Consider the following 25,623-nt stretch of genomic DNA (forward strand, 5'->3'; position numbering starts at 1 on the left):
CAATAGGTACAAGATCTTGTGCCATGGAGCACAGACCACCAGTCAGTGCCGTGGGGCTCAGACAACCTGTGCCCCCTGAAGAACAATATTTCAATGTACAGCAGGGTCTCATATCTACTGCCTTCCCTCCTCACTCACGGTTACTAAAGTCATGAAATTGGAGCTGATTTTTGTTGTGACGGCGTTTGTAACCATGAGTGAGAAGGGAACGCTGTGGATATGAGACCCAGCTGTACTTTGAAATGTTATTTAATTTAGTTGGTCTGATCTGCTTCAATTTTTTATTATTGCATTTACTTAATTCATAAGACAAATTTATTGATATCACATCTTTCAGGTTTGAGTAAGGTCAACTTGATGTATTTTACAGTGATATGCAACATTTTTAACATTACTGAATATTTTAACATCAGGTTTATTTGAATAAAGACTTTCGGTATGGTTTTCCATAATAATCATAACCACTAAATGTTAATTTTAATTAACTTAAGTTTTCGTTTTTCATTACTTATTTTTTTAAGGTAACCAGTTTAGAAGCATTTTCAAGTAAATTCAATGTTTCTGGGTTTACAGTGCAGTTTGTAAAAGTTATCTGGTCCCTGTGCCCTGGTTTCTCACAAAAGGCTTTGCCAGGGTCTGGGTCCTGTGCAGTCTTGTCTCCAAAAAGGGATCCCTAGCCCTTAATGAATATGTCCCCCACTGATTCCCCATACACTTTGGATAGAGAACTTAGAAAGAAAAGTAGTTTGTAACCTCAGGGCAATGCCATGTCACACAGGGTTAGCTTCTTCGTGGCCTTTAAAGTAATGAAGATTTTACTTTTAGTTGGCACGATCTGTTGATACATTAATTTTGACATTTATACTCCACACCCAACCAGAAAACTAGAGATTGTTACTTTAATAATTCTACAACAGTAGTGATTAAGTCATTTGACATGTGTTAACTTGTCCTTTCTGCATGAGCTCAAAACAAGTTTCTCTTTCATTCTCACGCTGCAACGCTCCTGAGTTGTGGGTGTGAGCCATAATTGGCATTCATGTGTTTAGTTTGGTATGTTTCCGACTTAAGGACCTGAACTTCATAGCTCCCTGAGGTCACGGAGACAAGTGTTAACTTGCATCAAACCCTGACAAGCTCAAGGCCCGGAGTGTGGAGGTGCGAGGGCCTGTTTGACGCTGCTCCTAGTTTTACTTTTAAAGCATGATCATGCTCTATGCTTTAAAAGCAAAAACCTTATATGCAAAAGTTGTGATTAATGCATTTCAAAGAAGGATTGCAGGGCACATTGTTTCTGAAACTCATTTATTAAACCCTGTTGGACAAAACATTTCTGAGTAGGGACCCAATTTCTAGATTTAAAAAAATTGTGTTTTTCAGGTTACAGACTAAAATATAAGTGGAATAAACTGTTTTTGCCTTGGTGTAAAAGAAGATCTTGGTGTCAATAACACAAAAAATGAAACTGGAATTCTTCAGTGACTTATGTCATGTATTTGTCCAGTTTCTTGATAAGTTCATCAGGTCCCGCTCCTTTAAACTCGTCAATCTGAAACACAGAGGGTCAAAGATACAGCAAAAGTTAGAAAAATGGCATTTTTATTGTCTTTAGAGCAAACAGCCTTTTAAAGGCCAACACAGCAGACCAGGGGGGTATTCCACGAAGCTGGCTTAGCTCAAAGCCTGGCTTATTTGGGTTAGCCGCGCTAACTTTAGTGAGAGTTGGGTTCCACAAACGAGGCTTAGGGCTAGCGTGGCTTGGTAACCATGGTAAATTAGCCAGTGCGACTAGCCTGGTCCCGGGCAGGCTAAACGTCAGGCTTACCTTAGCTGCGTCTCAGAGAAGGTCAGACCGGCTTCTGAAAGACGCCTTGTGAACTGCAGGTGTCACATTAAATTAATCTATACCTGTAATAGATGATGTTCTTGTTCAGAAACATAAACTGAGACCTTTTGGTAACTTTTCTGACACCTGCTTAAAACCCAAAAAGTCAGAAGGATCGTGAGGCTCCGCTTTCACGGTCCGTATTCATACTGAAAATCAAGATCAAGCGAGCTTTTGTCCTTCAGCTCCACGGGAGGTTTCCATCCTCCCTGAGCTCGCCTTAGGACACCTGCGTGATCCTTTGACAGGTGAACCGCCCCAGTTATACTAGACTGGAAAAACCATGAATCAAGACGTGAGATACTAGACTGTCTGTATTTGAAGTAGGAAAGTCAGTGGCTGAGTGGTTAGAGAGTAGGACACAGACGCATAGAGATCTATATTTCGGTTTCGGGTTCGATCCCACTAGTGGTACCTATTTGAAATTATCTGATTTTCTTTCTTCTGTCACCCTCAAAGTACAGTCAACATATAACAGAATAAAGGCACAAATTGTCTTATAATATAAAAGGTGACAACAGCTACAATTTTCCATAGAAATACCCTCCTTTACCGGAGGGCCGTTCTGATCATGATGATAATGTCAAGGTGATTCCACATGGTGACATAACTTTTAGTGTGTCCCAAATCGCATACTTCCATACTGTGTACTCAAAATTTTCAAATTGAGTGTACTAAGCATACTACATACTCACTGGCTTAGTGCGCAAATTTTGAGGGTGTAGTGCTGTCCCAAATCGCATACTGCCGAGCGCCGTACTTACCGGGAATGATGACATGATGTCGACCTCTTCTTCTTCTACGTCTAATTGTGACCGGCTTCCAGCGCGTTTCCGCCAAACACTGCCACTATTTGCCAGCAAAATTTCAAAGCCTTTTCAGTAGTATATTAAACACAGCTAATAACACGATCAGCGGTGTAGAGTTTATTAATGGGGGTTGGTGCAGCTGACTGAAGCTACCAAGAGAGCTACCAGGGCGCTGTGGCAGTTAAAATACATCCACAAATGAAATGTCTGAGTGGTGCTTCTGGTCATGTATTCACTGTGCATGGTCTAACCCGCTTCTTATGATATTTACCTGGTTCACTGGGTAATGCTAGGGCCCCGGTAACTGTTAGCCCAATGAGCTTTGGCATTTGAGATAGCTGTTAGCTCAACTAGCATTAGCATAGCCCAGTGTTTCTCAATCCTGGTCCTGGGTACCCCTGCCCTGCATGTTTTAGATGTTACCTCACTCCAGCACACCTGATTCAAATGAATGGCTCGTTATCAGGCTCGAGCAGAGCTTGATGCAGGGCAGGGGGGTCCCCAGGACCAGATTTGAGAAACACTGGCATAGCCTATCACTCGCAGAACAAAACAAACAAAAACAAGTTACACCACATACACAACGTCAACAGCTGATGGTGCTTGGTGGAAACAACACGTGTAAAAAACAACATCAATAAGTTACATTTATACATTGCTGCCAGAGGATGAAATGAGTGCGTTAAGTGTCCACAGCTGCATACTCAAAATCTGGGCCGATTTGAGTACATCATCCTGGTACTTTTGCATACTCATTTCTCGCATACTATGCATACTGTTTTTCATTTTGACGCAGTATACTCAAAATTTTGAGTATTTGAGTATGGAAGTATGCGATTTGGGACGCACTATCTGATTTTACTCCATTGTTTTGGTTTTCAGGCTTAAAAACACATAAACCACTAAAGTCATATTCTGTGATAGAGATACAGATAAGCTCTGATGTTTTATCAAACAGCTGACTGAGTTAGAAAGTGACTCTTTAACAAAGTGGAGCTTTCACAGTTGAACAGACGCTGGGATAAGCTGGTGGAGACCCAAACTGAGCTAAAACATGAAATATGTTTCTAAATAAATGACACTGATGTTCATTGTTTTACATGCTTACCTTTGACCCATTCCTGTAAAACTGGAATGTCGGCATGCATGAGATGTCACAGGCCTGTGCAACATCCTGAGAGAGAAAGAGGACAAAGTAAAAGACTAAGAGTGAATAAGCAAACGTGGACTCTTTTGCTCACTGTGTCTCTCGTGCGTTTTCTTTCAGATCTTTCTGGATTCAGCTTTTCTTTGACATTTAGAGTCTGTTTTTGTTTGACTTTTGTTAATTAATCTTCTTATATGCACATGGGTCTGTCACTTTACAACAAATGTGACAAATTTGATGCCAGAATCACCTTTTGGAAAAGCTGGCTCATCTCTACTTAAGTTTACACATTGTTGAATATTATGATATAACCCCTCCCTGAAATCCCCAAATCCCAACCCTGGTTTTTATGAACACCTACACCAGCCTCGTCCACATCCACTTCTGCGAAGATCACATTTTTGTATTTGGGATTTTTTGATGCTTCCTGCAAAAGAGTAGAATAAGAAATATATTAGTTGAAAGGGTGAACATTATGAATGCTTTGGAAAAACACTTTTTTCTGAGTACTACATAAGCACATTTGTGAAAGGCAGGCTACAAGCTTTGGTTATACTTTCATTAAACCACCCATAAACCTTTTCGCAGTGTGTCAAGTTGTCCACTCACTTCATACACTGGGTGTATTGCTCTACAGGGGCCGCACCAAGAGGCAGAGAAGTCCACCACCAACAGCTTATCCCCAGCCTCCTTCAGGACTTCCTGGAAGTGACCCTACAGAAGATTCAAATAGAAACACATTAAAATTTGCCATCAGAAACCCCTGTTTTTTTTTACATGACTCTATAATAAAACACATACAACAGATAAACAGTTTGATTGGTATAACATTAATGTTAGCATAGACTATATCATCTTATAACATATTTTTTCCATGAATAAATGGATACAGCCAATTGTTGGTGGCTGCTACATTGGAAATGCTAACTCAAACTAATTTTGTCAACCTAACATGGGGCAAAGAGGCAAAGTTGACGCCTTTAGTCACTTCGCAAACAGCTACAGTGTGCTCTAATGCTAGTCAAGAAAGCTGTGTCTGTAATAATACACAACTCTAAACTTTAACGTCCTTAAATTTCGGAGTGAAAAAATGACTTACCTATTTTTTGTTTCAGGTTTATTTTTACTGTAGAAGTATATATTTTTTTAAGTTTAATTTCTTAAGGCCTGCCTCATGTGGGCACTCAAGGAACTGTATTTTTAAACTTGGCTGGATAGAATGAGAGTCATATGAGCGTTTGCACCTTCTCTTGGCAGCTTGCCAGTATTTTTTTGGACAGGCATTTCTTTTGAAGCAACCCGATTTCCATAGAGTCTCAGTCAAGCTTTTGAAACAACAGGCCTGACTTTGCGTCAGAAGATATGTGGGTATGTTTTTCAGTGTTTTACAAAAAAATGAATATTAAAAAAATAGTAATAACAAATTGCTTCCTAAGTACAGGTGGTCCTTGTTTTACAAACAATACTGTTCCTAACCGTCGTAACCTGAAATTCCGGGTAAGTTGGATTTTTACCCCTAAATACCCCCTAAATCTCTAAATAACGATCCAAATACATGCATTATAATGCATATTCATAGAAAACAGTACAGGCATTTAAAATAGACATTTCAATTAAAGTAAAATAAATATAATACAATAATAGTAAAACACAGTAAAATAATTGGACAAAATCGGGACAAAGTGGACGATGCTGATGACGTAGCACTGCGTAGCTGCGTATTCACACGCACTCCGTGTCAGAGAGGCGTAACTATGAAACCTTCTCTATTTTCTTACGTACATAATTTATTGGCGTCGTAAAGTCGAAACAACGTAAGCCAAGAACCACGTAACTCGAGGACCTCTTGTAAAACCACTTATTTTAACCAACAGAGGTCATTCACTACAGTTAAATCCCTCAATAATAATAATAAAAAAAACATTCCACAATGACTTACTGTCCCACAAGTTTTATGGTGCCGTTTTATACAAATAGCTGCACATAGGGTATTTTTCAAACGACAAATGACACACTTTCTCTACCCACGGCAGGTGAAGGACTAGGTTTAACAAAGGGTCGTGGTGTTCGGATTCGTCAACGGTTTCATACAGGTATTGCAGCTTCTTCGGCTCAGTGAGAAGACGACGACTAACGTCTGTTTAACGGATCCCCTCACGATGGGCGGACAAAACCATTCCCCCAATACTGTAGGGGTGATAAGGGGGGCTAAACGAGAGAAAGAGACCCTTCGTATTTCACAAAAAAGGATTTGAGCATTTTATACCCTTATACAACTCCTTCTACTTTACTTGCAGCGGTTGTAATACTAAGAAAAAAAAGCAGTGATAGTTGTCATATGCATTTCAAACCGTATGGACCCCTCGCTGGACGGGTGATTCGGCACCAATTTACCCCACAACGTCACCGATCACAACCGCGGGAGTCCGGCTGGTGGCAGAATCGTTGAGTTAAAACTTCCGCCTGTGTGCTACTATGGTGGTATTTACCTGCATTAAAGAAATAAATCGAAAAAAAAAAAAACTCACCAAATTGTGCAATTCACAAATCATGATGACTGCTGAGAAATCACCAGTCTTGTGGCGGAAAAGACTGCGGTTCTTCCGAAGGGAGGGAACGAATAGTTTTTATACCGATTGCATCAGGTACATGAGAAGTTTCATGTCACAAACAGTAGAACGAACCACAACGGAAACTGCTAAAAAATAAAAGTCATATTACGCTGAGAAAATAAAATGGTATTAAATTGCTAAGAGAAACGCCATAAGAGGTCTGTTTAATCCTTGAAACAATATTGTGAATTTACAATTTCACATATTTTTTGAGACTTTATTCTCACAAAGGTCCCGCTTTTCACAAACTGTCCACGCTTCATTAGAAAACTGACCATTTTGACAAATAAAAATGCCAAAAATATGCCACACTTATCCCGCTGACTTAATTATTTTTTTCTCACAAATTTCTGGGTTAAATCTTAGTTTGTTACCCTTTTCTTAAAATCTTTTATATTGACAATAAATACCAAAGTGTGTGAGAATTAAATAGTGAGATTCTAAAGCTAAATTGGCCAAAAAAATATGCAAATTTTAGATGACAGTAAATTTGTGAAACAAGTTAAAAGTTATAAAGATTGTGAGATTTAAAAGTTGTTTTTTTTAAGGGTTTAAAGGGACAGTCATCTTCTGTTTACTTGCTCTCTTTATATGCATTGTTTGCATTGTTTGGAGTTTTTTGGGGTTTGGGGCCTGGGTGGGCTGGGGGGTGGGAATGGGCAAGGGCTGCTCTTTTAATCATGTGAAGCACTTTGTGCTACATTTTAATGTATGAAAAGTGTGTTATAAATAAAATTTGATTGATTGATTGATTGAAAACACATCTCAACTGCAAAGAATTTGCACCATGAGGTTCATACAAAAGTGAAATAATAATCAAATTAAAAAAAAAAAGCTTTTAGATTTTATTACACTTATAAAAGCTCCCACTAAATACAAAACACAGAGTAAACAATGGTTCAGTTATGTATTAATGCCTCAAATCCAGTCTAGTGTTTTCCTAAAACAGTATGGAGACAACAGTTGCAATGACAGTCAAAACAGCAAAACAGGTGAGAAATAATTTTTCACATTTGTGTCCGACTCTTTTGTTCTTAAAGTTAGTTAAAATAAAAAGAATAAGCTAGTAAAACAAACAACAACTCACATTAGATTCTCTTTATGAGTTTCTAGACTGGAGTGTGTCGTCGTAATGTCCATCTCAACCTTTAGTATAACTGTATTAGTATCTGGTTAACTGTGAGTATCTATTGCTCCGTCCTTCATGTAAACAACCTGTAATGGCATGTAAGTCATTCACAACACTGATTCTTCCCCTTTTCCTGCATTTCACATCACACCATGATGATAGCCTTTCCGATGTTCTCTCCCTGCAGCATCCCCATAAAAGCAGCCGGCATGTTTTCAAATCCCTTTGTGACGTGCTCCCGACACTTCAGTTTACCCTGCAGAGGCAGAAAAAACATAAACAGAAGCAGAAACATGGAGATCAAACAACTGCCTAAGATAGAGATTTTTGTGATGACCCCATGTAATCTGTCTCTTGTGTTTGTACAGTATGAAAAAGCATCATACCACCTCTATGAGATTGCATGAGGAAATTGCATGCAGCCACCAACCTCTTTATACCATCCCATCAACCTCTTCAGGGTCTCTGGATGCTTGTGCTGCCACCTGCTTTGCATGAAGCCCTCCATTTTTAATTGCTTGATGATCATGGTGAGGTGTTGGTACGGCCCTGTGGAAGACGGACATAAAACTTTCAGGGACGCAAACAAAAAGTCAAGAAGATGGAGCGTTAATGCATCAGGTCCATCATTTTAATGAGACAAGGACGCCCTCTAGTGACGAAACAACCATTTGACTGAGTGACATAAAAAAAGAGGTGAAGTTTTTTTAACACTTAAAGTACAAAATGAAAAGAACTCAAGTGGTTTAATATATATAGATTGAACGTGTGTGACTTCTTGGTCTTAAAATTTAGCGATTTATGTTCTGTTGTTGTGGGAAAATTGGTTGCTAAACTTTTTTGCCAACAATGAAGTTTTGGTAAAAAAAAAAAAAAGACTTAATAAATGTACGCAGGGAAATACCCACCTGTCTGTGGGGTGGTGTCATTGTATGTAGAAATGGCTCCACACACGGCTATTCTTCCAAAGTCCTTCATCTGCTGCAGAGCGACACTTGAAGAAGGACCTCCAACCTGAAATAAAAAACAGTAAATCTGTTCAAACAACCTCAATAAAGAACTCAATGTCACACTATACGGGATCTGCAATACTGACAGTAGGATGCCCTCAATAGCCACCTGAGGGCGCCTCAACCCACTGAAACTGTTTCGTCTTGTGGCCCTTTGAGATTTGCTTTAAATGTTAAATAGATTATTTATCTTTTATTATCTTTTAGAAAAGACATTTAAAAAGAACATAACTGCTTACGTTTTCAAAGAAGCAGTCATATCCCTCTGGGGACGCTTTCCTCAGCACCTCCTCCAGAGAACCAACTGTCTTATAGTTGAAAGCCTCATCAAAGCCCAGTTCTTTCAGGAAAGCCACCTTTGCGTCAGTTCCTGCTGAACCGACCACTTTACAGCCTTTGATTTTGGCGATCTGGCCCACCACGGTGCCCACGGCCCCTGCTGCAGCGTTCACAAGAAGGGTCTCTCCTTGCTTGAGGTCCAAGACTTCTTCAATCCCGTACACAGCTGTCAGACTGAGAAGGAGGAGAAAACCTGGCTTTCAAACCATAAGGTGATTTCACCCACTCGTCTTTGTCACTGTGATGTAAACAGTTTGAAGTGAGTATAAGGTCAAACAAACATGGACCAAACATGTGGAGCCTTTCTTGTTAATTTGCTCAAAGACGACATAACTCAGCTGTTGGTGCCGAGCAGCTTCACTGTCATACTGTACACAGGTTTGTTCTTTGAGTTCAGTTTTATGCGTTATGTATGCATTTTAAAGGACTTCCTACCTCAAGCCCAAGAACAATATCCATACATTAATTTCCTTCATAGAGCAGTTTAAGCTAGTTGACCTTACAACAATCTTTGCAACCCTCATTGCAGCTACTGTCTCTGAAAAGCCTCATAGCACTTTGACACCCTGCACTCTGGAAGCCTCCTCTACTGTTGCCAGGCGACAATGCCGTTTTATTTTGTTTAAAATGACAAATTATGAAACAGGTTGATCTGTTTTTGGACCCCAAATTTGACCCAGAAAGTTTGGACAGGCAATTAAGTCCACAGCAAGAAAATCAAAACCAGGATGTTTCCATATGGTTCGTTCGATGTTAATTCACCAATTGATGATGTCACAAATTGAGCAAATCTAATGTTTATTTCAACAGTATAAAAAAACACAGTATCAGCTTTTGAGACTGTTGTGAAATCAGCTCTTTTGAACACTTCCTTGTTATCACACTTCTAAAATCTACTTGATGACTACACTTCAATATCAACAAATAAAAAGTTTAGTAATGCTCTGTCAGTTGGTAAATTGAAAAATTCTTTTTTTGCAATAAGTACTTTTTGTGTCTTTTTGTCTCTACTGGAAGCTTTATCTCTAAACAGGAACTGAACTACCCAATAGTGCATCAAAGACTTTGCCTACAGACATGAAAGGAAGACTGTCAACCGAGCTAAACCAGTTCCTCTCCTGCTTGAATATTCTAGTTAAAATCCAATTGGTTGAAATTTGGGGGTAAAGAGTGAGGATGACATGAACCAAACCCTGTTGAGATCAGGAATCCCTCAAATGACCAATGACATATGAGCGATAGCCTCTGTACACGGGACGTCTTTGGTTGAATGCATGAGTCTGATTAACTTGTGACGTACAGTCAAAGTGAAACCAGCTACAGCTGACACATGGAAGTCGTACTGACAACTATTACTAACACTTTCAGCAGACTTCCTCTATTTCACAGAGCTGTTTAAGACCTTTTTTTAAGCATTAGTTTGATCTCTCAGCCAGCTAATCGTTTGTCAGACTGTTGTAATCCCTGAACGAACAGTGACAGTAAATTACCCATGAGATCATTACTTGTACTTTAATCTCTGGCAACCAGATGCTTCTCCCTTGTACCCAGTGCCATGTGTGTAACATGTGTCTCACCCTGGCATCCCGATGGCACCCAGAGCCAGGGACATGGAGACGTCCTGTGGCCAGTCGGGCATGACAGGAACGAGCTCCTTCCCGTTGTTGAGTGAGTGGGTCCTCCAGCCGTCACGACTGACAACATGACTTCCCACAGGAAACGCAGAGTTCTTACTTTGAATCACTCTAACGAAAAAACAAGATTGTAAAAAGACACAAAAGCAGGAGAGAGTTCATATGTTTATCCGTAGTGGCGTCTCAGAGAGCTATGCGATTTCAAAGCATGTGGCGGGGGGAGTTGCAAGCACAACAAAGTCAGGAAGAGACACAACATCTGGTTTTAAAAACAGATTCTTTTGGTTGCTGAGTAATTTATTCAACGTGATTTTAAACAAATACAGCGTTTGAACTTCCAGCCAAGGACATTTTCAGATACTGTCTGTGACTCAAATACTTTGGTAATCATTAACAGATGCACAACTGGCATGAAACAACATGATGAATAAAATTCATGTGAATGCAGGTGAGTTTTCTTACTTGGCTACTTGAGCTCCAATCATCACATCACCTTCCTTCATGCGAAATGCACTGAATGGCCTGGATAGAGAATAGAATAAATATTTCTCTATTCAATAATGATTGTTTTTTACACGGTGCCCAAGCAAATATGAAGACTCAATCCCACCCACTATTAGAGAGATTTAAATATATCAGTTTATAATAAAAAAGTGAATAATTCAACTGACTATTATTTCATCATGGCTGAAATGTGATATAACTGTTGGATAATGTTTGTTAAGCGTCCGTTTTGCCAATAAATATCAAAAAATACCAAAATGACATGAAATAATTTCTAAAAACATAAGAAAACTTCAGTAACTGCTGTTGGCAAAATAGTTTTGGCAAGTTCTGGGAACTTCTACAGGAAAATAAACAAAAAATGAGGCTTTGTACAAACTTTGCTTGGTGAACCAGAATATTCAAATAATCATTTTGTGACAATAGAGTATTTTTGCTCGCCCATCCCTACTCACCTCATATACGGGTCGACGCTGAGAAACAGTGCTTCCAAAAGCACCTCTGAAACAAATGGAAAACAAAAGTGTTCAAGTGCAAACTGACTCAATTAAAGTGTTTGAAACCAGACATCATTGTACCTCCATCTTTGGGCTCGGGGAGTTCCTCCACCCTGAGCTCGAAGTCGCTCTTCTTCGGAAAGCCGTCAAAGTGCTTGACGAGGACCCAGGTCTTAGCTTGGACCATGATGCTTTGTTTATAGCGGCTGTAAGGGCTGGAGCAGTTGTTTGATATAAGACAGATGGTAACATTTGGTAAATCTGTAGCATGTGTGGGAAATGGAGGACACACTGTGCTGTATGTACAGAGGGGTTACTCAAGGGGAAGCTTACAACTATTCAAGGAAAAGTGCATAGAAGAGTAGAGGGGAAATACAAGAGGATAACTCAGCTTAACAGAAGTGTCTGAAATGATCTTGCAGTAAGTTTGTTTAGAGTGTAACTGTACATTCAAAATATGTAATGCAAAACTGTAATTAGGATGGAATGCATACCCGTTTTGCACGAACACATACACACACACACACACACACACACACACACACACACACACACACACAAACACACACACACACACACACACACACACACACACACACACACACACACACACACACACTATAATAGGAGGAAGCAAGTACAACAAAATAAAGTATAAGTTACACTATTCAACCACACTAGTACATACATAGCAAGGCAAAGCAAAAAAAATAATAGTTCAAACACAGTCTACAGAAAACTAGAGACAGTAAAAATAAAATTGAATGCTTATAAACTTTTACTTAAGGCAGTTTTAACTTGGATTCAACTTAATACAGGGTCGAAAAGCCGATGCTATTCAAACACCTAGGAATTTAATGCGGTTTCTCTGCTTAATTATCCCCTCTCCTCAAATTATCATGTACTCTACAGCTTTAAACGTGTTAAATTAACTTGAATAGTACGGCTTTATCTATTTATACTCACCAAATGTTGTTCACCACAGAGAAATGGCAGAAGAAACAAGCTCACACTGCTGCTGGGCACGAAGTAGGTCGGCAAAAAAGCATGGGAGGAGAGAAGGCGGGAGTCAAAAAATCCAAGCGGAGATTTGATTGGTTGGAGGTATAACGCGGCCCCTAACGTGTTACGTAGATCATACGTCATGCTGCGTAAAGACGTTAGAGCCAGTTCGGATGTTGGCGCGAGCTTGAAAGTAGCTGGTAAAGGCTGGATGCGAACAAACGGTTGTCCTGACAAAAATGTGAGTATTTGAGCGAGAAACTAGAGATAGAAAGAAACTCAAGTTGATATTCTTTGATTTTAACGGTTGTAGGTCGAGTTATGTCAGTGGTAAAAGGTTTGACGCACTTTTCTAACCGTTAAAAGTGCTGTGTACCGAGTGTTTTGGCTAGTATGCGCACTTAGCTTTAACCGGTATGTATGTGACGCAGTTTTAAAACAGACAAGATGTCGACTTCAGGAGTCTTCTAACGTTTCTTTCGATAAATTGAATACTTTAAACCATTTTCTTCCAATGAAACAAAGACGTCACGCTGCTAATTTTGTGTGTATTAGGCTTCTAATTTTAGTATCCTCTATGTACAGTAAAATGGGTGCTTTGAGGTAAAAAAAAAACTCTCCAAACACATCTTTTATTCACCCAAGTGTAACTTAGAATTTTTTAATTTCAGATATGCAAATTAAAAAAGCATTAACTTTGACACTTTTTGTACTTTTAACATTTATGGGGGATACGAATAGCCATCAAAAAGCTTGTACCGAGAGAATATTAAATTGTCTGAAAAGCATTTTGGGTAAATTTCCAGTTAAGTGTGTTTTGAAGTCATATTGGTTTCCAATTTATGAAATTCTATATTTTTTGTTTTAACATATTCAAATTATTCTTTTTTTAAAATAAACTCTGACTAACTCACTTGACCTCAAGTGATCAAGGGGGGGTGGCACAGGGTACTAAACCACTATGTTAGACGGTGGCCAGTTCGTGGAGGCCCTGGGCCGTCTAGGTTATCCCGGTGCTTCATCACTGAAGAGCTCTGAGTTTGATTGGCTGTTTGACACTTCTCCGGAGAACCTGCACTTCCTGCGCTTCGTGTGTCGGACCCTCAACCGCAGCAACGTTCTCACCACTGAGGAAGCACAGGCTTTTCAGGAGCTGCGGAAGTCTGGCAAGCCGATTCTGGATGAAGCAGCTTTAGGTGAGGTTCTGAAAACCATCACACCTACAGATAACAGTGCCAGCGCCTTGGGCCCTTCTTTTTCATCCTCTTCCTCTGCGTTTGAGAGTGATGTGACATCAGAGGACTTGGAGGCAGAACTCCAGGCTCTGCGTAAAGAGAAAGCGCTGAAGCAGAAACGCTTCAACAAGCTGCAGGTTGCAGCAACCTCCCGAGCTGAAGTCGACCTGCGGCTTGCTGCAGAGCTGGAGAGTGCTGCATGCAAGCTAAAGGAAGCTAATAGTTCTATTGGAGCAGAGAACGCTGACACTAACACTCTGCTGCAAAACCTGACTGAAGAGGTCACTAAACTGTCTTCATACCTCCCAGCTCAGGAAGCAAAGCAAAAAGAACATGTAGCTCCATGCGTCACCAAATACCCTGCAGTGCTCCTCTCTCAGCTCTCCTTGGATCCCTTCCTGCATCAGGAGGAGCTCAACACTAAAACACTCACTGCCTTCACACAGAAGCATTTGTTCCAGGGAATCTCTGACATTGTCGAGGCGTCTTGCTCTGAGCGCTTCCAGGTGCTTGACCTCAGTTCATGTGAAGACAGAGAGGAAGAAGGAAATGAGCTCGAAGGGAGTGAAAGAGAGGAACGGCTGGTGGAGCGTAGGAGGACGGAGATGGCTCGTCTGCAGTGGTCTCATATTGTGGCGCAGCACCAGCTGATGAAGGCGACGGCGGAGGAAAAGAGCGTCACAGCTGGGCTGGAGTGGCTCTCTGAGAAGTCCTCTCACACCAAGGTAAGGCAGACATGGATCACGTGTTCTGTTTGGCTTCCTCTGACCTCTTGAATAATCAAATCTATCTCTCTTCTCAATCAGAGCATCTCCACCTCCTCCTCCCTGCATATCCGTGAGGATGTATCCAGGAAGGAGCTGCAGGCAGTGGAGGCTGAACTGGAGGCTCTGCTCCACGGTCCTGTACCTACAGCTCTGAGGGAGTCTGCCAGACTGCTTAATGTCCCTGTTGTGAGGGGAGACCTGGATTTGCAAGTAGCAAGACAGGACTACTACACCTCCAGACAGAATAAGGTAACTTGACAATTATTACAGTTAGGCCTGTCACAATAACAAATTTTGCTAGACGATAATGTTCCAAAATATTATTGCCGATAAACGATATAATGGTCAATATTGTTTTGATTTTTTTTTTCAATTTTTTCATTGATGTAATTATGATAAATGGGATAACAAAGTGAGTAAACCATATCAAAAGCAAGAAACTTTAATTTCTTAAGAGTATTTAACTGTAATTAAAAGGTCAGGATCTTTTAAATAAAATAAATTAAACAAAAAATATAATAAATTTAACAAACAAGAAAGAAAAATAATACAATGAAAATGAAATGGACTCTCTCTTAGAAAAAAATACATGTCAATGAAAATAATTAATACTAATCCAAAACAATAAAACATAGACCCTGTCTCTAAAGAAAAAACAAAACTCCAAAAAACAACAACAACAATAAAAACTATAGTCTAAATAAAAGGGAGTTTATACATTTCCTGAATTGATCGTAACATGTACTTTTTCCCAGTCAATCCGTACTGTCTGTCAAACATTTTTAACATTTCTGGCTTTCAACCGTATTGAAGGGCTGCATTTCTTTGGCAATGTATCTGTCTTTGAGCGCCCACCATTTGGCGCTTTTATTTCTATTTACTTTGCCGACCAAAAGCCTCAGTAAGAGCGGATTGTCAAAGAACAAGGCTCCACTGCACCTCCCCTTCTTCTTCTTCTTCGTCGCCACTATTTTCAAACAAATGCGACATATCAGCTCATTGGTGTTCATGAGCTCACACTTTGTTCATTCTGATAAAAAACAAAATATTCCCACACTGGGACTGTGGCAGGCGGCTTAAGAACCGTATCTTTCGTGCCATCACTCATATTAGCGTGTGTTTCCTCCTTACCCCTCAGGACGCTCGCTTCAGCTCTCTCTGGGTACGCGCGAGCAGCCCGGTCGCAAAAGATGCCAAAGATCGCATTTTTGACAGATGCTCACTCTGCTATAAATCCGCCAAATCCGCTATAGAACCTTTGCACCCCGATGTTAGGAAGGATAGACGTAGTGAGCCATCTTCTCATTAAGCCTCTTTGGTCGAAAGAGAGGAGGAAAACAAACATGCATGCACGTGTCAGTTTATCGAGGCTGGCAAACTTACCGAGGACGTTTTTATTTATTGTTTGGTTAATTGATTTATTGATTATCGTGACAGGCCTAATTACAGTTATTTTTACCCTGAATTATATCAGTGGTTGATTTACAGATTTGTGTTTTGTTCCTTCCTGCATAGATACGTGACTACCTACTGCGTCAGAAAGCATCCTTTGACATGGTGCATCTGGCTCAGGAAATGGAGCTAAGGAGGTGGCGGAAGTGTCTGATGCAGCTAGGTGATGTAAACAGCAGACTGTCAAAGGAAGGCGAAGCTGCAACTCTGAGAATAGAGTCCCTTGCACAGCCTGAGCTGGCCATCAACCCGAGGCCAAACCCGATCATCAGCAGCAAAGATGCAGCTTTCAGCAGGTAAGAAGAGTCAGACACACCCAGCAGTCAGGTGTTCTGTATGTACTGTACTTCTTTGCTAACCTTGGTGTGTTTTCTCCTCAGACTGCTCCAAATCCTCGACCACAGCTCAGACCACACTCGATCAGAGCCTTTCCGTACATATGAAGCTCTGGATCGAGCTGCGAGGGACCTATCAGCCAACCTCCAAGTGACTCGAGAAGCTTTGGCAGGCGCCGGCCGTGAGCAGCACTACACCGCTGCCCGTCTCTACAGTGACTGTGAGGCACTCCACAGGGTCGTTTACACTGAGCTCCAGCAGCTGGTCTTAGGGCCGCAGGTATGTCCAACGGCCTCTGTTGACCAGGAGCTGCTCTGTCCAAATGCACAGGTGGGTTTGTTTCCTTTTTATTTAATGGTCAAGAATAGAGAATGGAGGAGGAAATGTTAATGTGAGTCAGTTGATTTTTGGATTACTCATCACTTTTGGTGAGGGGACCTGGGTGCTCAGTATTTTTGGTCTTCACTCTTTCTGAATCACATTTTTAGTCCTTTTAAATATGACACATGGGGAAAACACTGCATGATGAAAGTCTCCCTCGTATATGCACTTTTCAAAAATTCCTTTAAATTTCAGGACAGCCACCTCCTGATATTTTCCAAATTATTATTTTTGAGTTTTCCCTGTTAATAATGAAACGATTATTAAAGTGATACTCCGGGATGGAACAAGTTGGGTCCTATCACAAGGTTTAGGGCAGAAATTACCCCTACAGCAGTGTTTTTGTGCAGCTGAAGCCCAGAGCGCTCGCACCAAACACCCCCTCCCTGCTCGTTAGCCGGTTTCTTCTGCACTCAGACGGGGCCATATTTTACTTGACCAAAAACACAAATAAATTTGAATCCCACCAAAAAAATCTGATATCGGTCTGCATTCACGCTTTATTTAGAGAATTTTCAGCGCGTTACTTTCACACAGAAACACCGCTAAATAAGGCTCTAGTTCTCATCGTGTCGTAAAACGGCGCTACCTCTGCTGCAGAGCCACAGCTGGCTACGAGGCGCTCGCCACTTAGTGTATCAGTCCGCGTGCGCGGCGTGCCAGATATAAACAAACGCAGGTAGTCTGCCAGGACGGAGAGACACGATGAGATATTAACATTATTAAGAAATAGTAAATAGTTTGGCATCAGCAGAAGAGATTGGGCAGTTTCTTAATGGCACATCCCACATACTCAAACTACAGGCCTTCCTAGGTTACAAGAACTTTTAGGGCTGAGATTTGTGCCACTTAAAACTGAATTTGAATTCTTATAAATAAGTTGAAAAGCACAATCTGAAATTAAATTAATTATTTTAAAATTGAATTTATTTGCTTCAAAACTGCATTTGACCTACTTAGAAATTCCACTCTTCATTCGTTTTATTCAAAAATACAAGAATTCAATTTCAGTTTATCATGTCACAACCATGATGTGCCAATAACTGTAGCATGAGTTCAAGAAAAATAAAGTATTTAACTTTCAAGTAGGTTTTCCAATTTCAAAGCAAAAAAAGTCAATTTCCAAGCATGAAATATGATTTCAGATCATGCTTTTTAAATTTAGTACAAGAAAACAAATTCAGTTTCTACCGACACGAATCTCAGCCCATAGGTTTATTGCCAAGACAGATTGTAAAAACAAAGAAACAATCTACTGAACACTCATCTTGTTGTTATTTTCTAATTTCTTATCCCTCCTTTCTTACCCTCCCAGGAGCTGACGACCAAGCTCGGAGAAGCAGAGTCTCAGCTGAAGACTTTGCAGCATTTAATGCAAGAAATCATGGGGGAAGTGAAGGCCAAGCGTACCCAGCTTGAGCGCAACGCCCTCCTCAGGCGGGAGAGGGACTTGTACATCTACTTTCACCTGGATGCACGCCTGCTGCAGAAAGTGGTGGAGGATTTGGAAGCAAAAAGACTGTGAAAAAAAAACCCCCTGCAAGAATGAATGAGAAGAGTCTGCACCGATGAACTGCTGAGTTATCAATCTTTGGGAAAAAGTTTGCTAAATGATGATGATTGGGATCAATTCACATTAATTTCTAACACTTTCAACTGGAATATTGAAGAAGACTTGTTTTTTCATGTTCCTCTGTTTTTTTCTTGAATATTTAACAAGGCAATTCATAAATAAAGTTTAATCTTGTCTTAAAGAAGGTTTAGTTTTAAGTTATTTTCTTTAAAGAGGGGGTATTGTTGTTCTCTTTATTTAGTCTCAAACCATCCCTTTAGTGGCTTTACATGATTTACAGCTCAAAAAAATGAAATCCCCATTTTTTATTGAACTGCAAATCAAACCAGCCTCTTCGTTTAAGTCTCCGTCTCTTTAAGGCTTCCCTTTGATTGGCCTTTTGGAAGCCACTAACGGGTGAATATGAAGCAGTTTGAAAATCTGCAAACACTCCCTCTTTAAAGTTTCTGACATGAATTTATGGAAGCCTCATCTCACTGTATTACTCACTTTGTGTCTGTATTACTCACCAAACTGTCCTTTGTCCTGTCTTGGTTGTTGACAGATAGTTAGGGAGAGAGTAGGCTGACTGGGAGGACATGGAGCAGTCTAACAGCGGGTTGTACCCAGGTCCTTTGTCTGAGGCGGCTCAGAAGATCCTGGCTGTTCTGCGGGAACAGAGTCTGCGCGAGACCAGACGCCGCCGCCGCCACCTCTACGATCACAGGCAAAGTCAGTCAGGCCGTGAAGTGTACCTCATTAAAAAGTGTCTCATCCTATCAGGGTTTAAAATTTAAGTTAGACAGTTTTGAAAAAGCGGCACGGTTTGCAGTTGGTTTTAAAGTGTTGCTTTGGGGAGCCTCTTGTTATTTTTAGCCTGTCGTAGGTGTTGTTAGTTTCCGTCACCACCATTGGCCTGCCTACTTGACGAATTAACATGATGATTAATCAAGCCTGGTTTAAAAGCACTAATTTGGAGTATTAAAAAAAAAACAGCTCAAATTTAAGGTGTAAAATTATGTTTTACTCAGACTTCTCTGCAAAACTTACCTCTTACATGAGATGTTTTAGACTTTAAGGTTTCTCACTTGCTCCCAGAGTAGTTTACAGTTTCCTCTTTTGTTGTGTGTGCATCAGTGGAGAGGTTTTATGGCAGCCAGAGGGAGTCTTTGGCTCAGAGCAGCTGGATGAAGAGTGAGGAGGAGAGCAGAGACAGAGACATGGAGCGGTGAGGCAGATATCATATAAACAGGCTCTCATGTTTTTATTTTACATCTCGTATAAACACACTGTTTAGTAAACAAGCAATTTTAACTGATTGAAAGCTGTAGTTGATATACAAAAAACTCTTCAACCTCTAATATTTGGTTTCTTGTCTGGAAGTTCAGCATTTATTGAATGAATAGTAACTCTAAGGGCTCTAATTTCGTAGACCAGGCACACCTGCCCTGCGCCGGCCTTTGCCACGTGGACAGGGCGTGACCAGCGCACTTTGCAAGTTTCCTGCAGTGCCAAGAGAGGCGCAGGGGTGCACTTCCACTTCTCCCTTCGCGCAAATGGCAGAGAGGGAGGAGAAAAGCCGTGAGTGGGTTTAACACAGCCGAGCGCTGCCTTTACCAATCAAATGAGTGCCTCTCCTCGCCTTTAAATGCCCTGCCGCCGAGGCGCAGCGTCCGATTGGTCTGAGTGATCCCCAGCACCGCGGAATCAGTGCTGGCAGCGGAGACAGTCAGAGCTGCCGTCCCTGAAGTAGGAGAACAGACAGCGGGGCACATCGGAGGACACGAAGCGCGTCACCTTGTGGGCCAGCTCCCGGGACAGATGTAATCTGTTCCTTTGTCATTAATAGGAGTACAAAATGAAGAGACAGTTACACAGCTGGCTTATCCATTCAGTATACTTTTGATCCACCTGCTCTCCTGGTTTGTCATCGCCAAATAGCAGAACCTTGGGTGATATACTGTATACTCTCCCAGTGTCTCCACCTCATCCTCCTCACAATAATGTACTCCATCTTTTTAGATCACGTTAAAAATAAAGACTAAAACAGAGAAATATGGGAAATCACGGGTCAATGCTGATTGACATTCATTTATTTTGTCTCTTTTTTCTTCGTCTTTTCTCTCCCTCTTTTCGTGTGCCAGGCTTGCGCCCCCTGCGCTGCGCCACGAAATTAGAGCTCTAAAAGTCAGTATCAAGAAGTCCATTTTGTATCTTTTGTTTGGTTCCCAAATCAAGACACTGATAAGAATCTATTCACATTATCAATAAAGACTTGAAGCCAGCAAATAATTTGTCACGAGGATTAACAATTGGAAGAAATGCCTGTGATCATTTTCTGTTTCAGCCCCTGGTCCAGGCCTCAAAGGTCTACTTACTATCAGCTCTCACAGACACCATCCCAGACCTCCTCCTGCTGGGATTCAACTCCTCAGAGAGAGTCCGCTGCCTATAATCAGTACTCCCAAAGAGAGTACTATGAAACCCCTGCGTATCAGTCCAGACAGTCTTTGTCTTCCAGTCAGCGTGAGGTGACTGAGGCAGCAGCTTCAGCTTTACAAAGAGATGGACACGCTTTATCCCCCAAAAGACCAAGGAGTATTTTTGAATGTACAGATACACCATGGAAAAAGTGAGTATCAAATAGGAATGAGGGTTGTATGAGGAACATGCATATCTGGGATTAACAGCAGAGCTGAATTTGAGGATTTGCCAAATCTCATCCGTCAATGCCAAACAGCTTATTCTACCATCTTGACTGGTGTTTTTTGTTGAAGTCTTGAGAATCAAGTCAAACTGGCAACTGGCAATTGGCAGAGAAGAATTGGCAAAAACTCACCATTCAAAACAACTGGATAAGATTTATTGCCAAGAAACTTTAATTACACAATGAAATCATCTACCAAACACAAATTTCTTTAGTCTTTGTACTAAGTGTATTTACAATCCTTATATCTTCTCGATTTTACAGTTTTGGTGATGAGTTCAAGCCGTCTTTCACCCTCACACTCTCTCCAGACGTCAAAGGTCCTGATGAGGTATTGTTTCCTACTACAGCGCAACAGAACACCTGTAAAGAGGAGCTCTCTTTGGCTAGTCGGCAAGTTTTATCCTGCTTCAAAGATCATGAAGAGGCAAGTGAGAACACATCAGGTGCACAGGAAGAGCAGAGGTGTACAGAAGCCTGGAGAGGAGGGATTCAGCTCTCTGTGAGACAAGAGAGCCACTGGGATGTGAAAAAACTAGCCTGGGAGGAAGGCACAGGACAGAAATTAAGCCTTGAACATGTAATACAGGATGGAAATAAATGGATGGTGACACGACACAGAGATGGAACTCTGCTAAATGAGGCAAGATCAGGAATGGAGACTTGTCTCTTGAATACCAACAAGACCGTTAGCTTTGAGCAGAGTTTGACCCCATGTCTAGTAAGAATCACAGACAAAAGCTTAGACTCTGATGCTGAAGGAGAAGAGCCTCAAGAGAAAGAAAAGGTCTGTGGGAATAAAGAGCAAGCTGTGAGAGGTCACTGTGACAGTCCAGAAAAGAAAGACCACAGCATGAGCTGCTGCCAAGCTGACAACACTGAGGACACGGGTCAGATCGGGAAGAAAACAGGAGAGGATCACCTCACAGAAAGACCACCAGAACACTGTGAGACCCACGGTTCAATTCTGTCTGATAACGTGGAGAGAACACAGGAGGAGAGCGCCCAGGTGATAGATGTGGAAACAGAGAGCAGCACAGAAGACGGCGCGGGCACAAGCAGTGAAGATAAGATGGAAACAAGACAGCACTGCTGCTCTGATATCAAACTGACGGAGAGAGAGCATGAGAGGGACGATAAAGACGTGAGTGAGTTACCTGGAGGAGACGGTGAGTCAGGAAAGAGGGATGAGTCAGTGCTGCTTCATGTGGACTGGAAGGATGAGTGTACAGGTAGGCATCATCTGTTTTAACACTGTGTCATATCCTGGTTCCTGACCAGTTCAAACTTGCTGTTCTTCAATGAAAGACAAAATGTTTTATATTTGTAAATAAACCCACTTAAGCTTTCACAAAGATATAAAATATTTAAAAATCTTCTTTTTGATAAAATGAGATCAGCACATAGCAATAGAAGCTGTAGAATAAAATCTTGCTGTGATTTTGCAGCTGTGTTGAAAATATGAAGGAAGCTGCAGTTTGAAATTTTCACCACTAGAGATTCCTGAAATACTTCTACAGCATTTCAACAGTTGCAAGACGAAATGCACTCCAATACATTTCAATGTTGCTTTTTTAATTATCTAACCAGGTTAGGAAATGACTGAGTCAATCTGTTGCATGTCTCATTCTTTATTGTTTGGACACCAAATATGCAGACAGGTAGCCTAATCCAGGGGTTCCCAAACTTTATTATGCCAAGGCCCCCCAAGCTTTTGGCTGGGGACCCTCTTTGGATACAGATACTGTTTCAAAATATGTAGACAAATTTCATTTTAAGAATGTATTTTCAAGCATTTATTCACTTTTCAATAATTATTACATTTGTTTAGAACAGGAAATTATTAACAAACAAAAGCCAGACTTGACAATTTGGTTGTTGCAAAAGGGATGAGGCATTGGGATACTCCTTTCTTACATGTAGTCAGTGGTTAGACAGGGGAAGAGCATCAAAGTTCAGTTTGTTTTTTTTAAAATAGCCTTATAACGGGCAAAAACCACCAGGTTAACGGGGATCATGACATCATCATGCCGAAGTTGCAGCTGTCACACAAGGTGTGGTTGGGTACTATAGGAAATTTGAGAATCTGACGATTATGGCACTTTACTTGTTATATATCCAGGACAAATGGTTATAAAAAAATTCAAAAAGGAAAAAATAATAACATTATTTTTTCCCTTCCCTCCAATCTTTTGAGGTCCCCTGGTGCCCCAGGCCGTGGCCCCCACTTTGAAAACCACTGGTCTAATCAGCTTAATTGATTATCTCAGCCTTTTCCTTATTTGTTTTTGACTATTTTTACAGTGGCAGAATAGTGCAAAAATAAAGACAGCAACAAAAAGAAAATGTAATAACACATTACTTTATTGTAATGCCACAAATTTCTTACTGTTTTACACAAACTTGTGACTTGGATCTCAAAATATTTCTCTTTTCCCCAGCCCAGAATTTTATTTGAAACGTCTCCAGGACAATTTGTACCCTCCAGAATACTGTATATAAATGTATTTTTTGGGGGGCCATTTTCTGTTGCCCTCAAAAAATCTTTGATGATGAAATATAGACTTCAAATCTTGTCATATCGCTGATAGGGATGGGTACCAAATCAGGTACTTTTATAGGTACCAACTGAATTCTGTCAAAAGTACCGGGTACCAATTCATGTAAAATCAAACGGTACCATGTTTCAGTACCTAAATGCATCCTTGTGACTGTGAGGGACTGGAAGAGTAGGTGATTTTCCATACTGGACATGAGTACAGCATTGCAATGTTAGATATTGAAGTATAAACATGTTAAATTGAAATTAATATATATTTTATTATGTAACAAATTGATACTTTTTGCCACACAAACACAATAAAGTACCGAAAATTGGTACCGTTAAGTGGTACTTAAGTATTTAAATGCTCTTGAACCTATTTGGCCTCATTGGATCTGATTTTAGGAGTAGCAGCGGTTGCTAGTTGAGAGGAGACCACTAGGGGATGCTAAAGTATTTCTAGTTGCTCTCAAACTCCTGCTCGCGGCCTCTTCTTTTTTCTTTATCAGCCTTGAGGCGATGATACGAGGGCAACTCAGCACTGACGAAGGCTGAAATGTGCGCCGGCTCACATTTCAGCCGCAGGAAGAGAGCTTGAGCCTCAGCAGCTGAGACAGTGCTGAGTCAAGTCACACACACACAAACGCACTCGACAACAGGAAGACGTGTTGTAACAAAGTGTCAGCTCGATCTCTGGAGTTGGTTGACTTTGTCCTGACACTCTGCTAAGATCACACACACGCTCACTCACATGTTTTACATAACAGAGCTGGCTCATTGATTTATAGATGAGCCTGAAAGTGATGATGCTGGAAATTCTCTGACCTCCTCCACCTCAGGTAGAAGAAGCTGCTGTACGCTGACCTTGTCCCAGGAGAGCAGAGCTGAAACATCTACCTGTGTGCACGAGAACCACCAGCAACATGACATCCATGAAGTGAGTCACAGGGATTATTTTAGAGATTAATTTGATACAACAAGCAGCAAAAACAATGCACCTACACATTTACTTCTCCTTTTATTGAGAAAACTAATGTGTCTTTATTTCTCCTTGTTATTGTCAACCCACACTCTACCTCCGTAATCCCTGCAAGCAAAGAAAACAGTGAACAGCATCAACCCACTAAAAAGTCCTGAAATTTAAATAGCTGCCTTCAAAAGGATTCGGCTTCTATTTCCCTGATGCACATAGAAATCTATCTGGATTGTGTGAAACGGGGCGCCGTCGGCACTATTGCAGCATTGCTGACAAGCGATAGCTCCCCGATGAGTCGTAAAGTACAAAAAACGGCCTGACACGTGTTACAGAGAGAGCGCAGAACAATAAAGGGAGGATGGGTAGAAAACGGTGGATGAGAAGAGGGAAAGAAAAAGGTGCAAGACTTAACAGTATTGCCTCCATCAGCAGCAAACACAACAATCCATTTTCTCACTTCTCCCCTCATCACTCGCTCAACACTCCTGCACCCAGCGCTGGGCGACGGGCCACGGCCTGCCTCCGTTTTCTATCTATATCCTGTAGCACAGCACCCTGGGGGGGTTCATGACTTTGTCAGCAGGAAAAAAAAAAACGGGTTGTGTTTACAAGGAAATGAGGAAGACTCTCCTGTGGGAGCTGAGTCACAGGAATTCCTACACCGTGAGCCCTCTGCTGACTGGCATACAGAGTCGTGGGCTTGCAGAAGACACAGAAACGCACATGCAGAATATCTGTGGGCTTAAACAGAGGAGGGGTCTGAATAATGTGTATGATAGATGTAGAGATGCTTTAATGACGAGGTCACAGGAAGGTGAAGGTGTACTTCAGGGAGCTGGTATTTGAATATTGATCTCGTTTTCACCGTTTTCCTTAGTCTCCTATTTTTAAAGTCTTTCTTGGCTTTATTTAAGTCATTTTCATATTTTTTTGTAATCAAATTAAAGGCCTTGTTCATAATCCACAGTTCAAAATGAGATTATTACAGCAGAAAAAAACAATGAAGAAGAAAAATGCGTCGCAGTAAACAAAGAGTAACGATGGAAGACATGCAGCAATTCGTCCTCTCTGTGATCGGCATATAGCTCTTTGATACAAAGAACAATC

The 25,623-nt window shown here is 41.0% G+C and overlaps 4 protein-coding genes across 5 annotated transcripts in view; 2 read left to right on the top strand and 2 right to left on the bottom strand.

The window, feature by feature from the left end:
- Positions 1-1,351: 1,351 nt before the first annotated feature.
- LOC141811380 (thioredoxin-like) lies at positions 1,352-5,982 on the bottom strand (the record flags this gene model as incomplete). Its single annotated transcript, XM_074699422.1, has 5 exons — positions 1,352-1,549; positions 3,803-3,868; positions 4,203-4,268; positions 4,451-4,555; positions 5,857-5,982. Coding segments are annotated over 5 exons (429 nt in total), but the record flags the coding sequence as incomplete, so codon positions are not given.
- Positions 5,983-7,068: 1,086 nt separating this feature from the next.
- Positions 7,069-13,107, bottom strand: ptgr1.1 (prostaglandin reductase 1, tandem duplicate 1). Its single transcript, XM_074699419.1, has 9 exons — positions 12,533-13,107; positions 11,648-11,781; positions 11,525-11,570; positions 11,028-11,087; positions 10,509-10,676; positions 8,832-9,105; positions 8,491-8,596; positions 8,013-8,131; positions 7,069-7,838 (listed from the first exon to the last, which is right to left on the bottom strand). Exons 2-9 carry the CDS (start codon positions 11,751-11,753, stop codon positions 7,728-7,730), a joined length of 990 nt encoding a protein of 329 aa, XP_074555520.1. The 5' UTR covers positions 11,754-11,781; positions 12,533-13,107; the 3' UTR covers positions 7,069-7,727.
- Positions 12,731-18,456, top strand: haus3 (HAUS augmin-like complex, subunit 3). Of its 2 annotated transcripts, none has more exons than XM_074699417.1 (6): positions 12,731-12,809; positions 13,494-14,528; positions 14,610-14,819; positions 16,086-16,318; positions 16,403-16,688; positions 18,055-18,456. In XM_074699417.1, the coding sequence occupies exons 2-6, from the start codon at positions 13,530-13,532 to the stop codon at positions 18,262-18,264; spliced, it is 1,938 nt and encodes a 645-aa protein (XP_074555518.1). In that variant the 5' UTR covers positions 12,731-12,809; positions 13,494-13,529; the 3' UTR covers positions 18,265-18,456. The 2 variants fall into 2 exon arrangements, with proteins under 2 accessions (XP_074555518.1, XP_074555519.1); XM_074699418.1 differs by having other exon boundaries at positions 16,403-16,637; positions 18,055-18,453.
- Positions 18,457-18,765: 309 nt separating this feature from the next.
- poln (polymerase (DNA directed) nu) overlaps positions 18,766-25,623 on the top strand; it is a 76,188-nt gene continuing 69,330 nt past the window's right edge. Inside the window, exons 1-5 of the mRNA XM_074662358.1 lie at positions 18,766-19,023; positions 19,429-19,522; positions 21,263-21,429; positions 21,721-22,230; positions 24,380-24,477. Coding sequence (XP_074518459.1) covers positions 18,891-19,023; positions 19,429-19,522; positions 21,263-21,429; positions 21,721-22,230; positions 24,380-24,477 — 1,002 coding nt within the window. The 5' untranslated portion in view covers positions 18,766-18,890. The remainder of the gene's footprint in view (positions 19,024-19,428; positions 19,523-21,262; positions 21,430-21,720; positions 22,231-24,379; positions 24,478-25,623) is intronic.

The sequence above is a fragment of the Halichoeres trimaculatus genome, unplaced genomic scaffold, assembly GCF_033239565.1.
Source record: "Halichoeres trimaculatus isolate MK-OKI-2021-1 unplaced genomic scaffold, fHalTri1.1 fHalTri1_scaffold_22, whole genome shotgun sequence".
Lineage (NCBI taxonomy): Eukaryota > Metazoa > Chordata > Actinopteri > Labriformes > Labridae > Halichoeres > Halichoeres trimaculatus.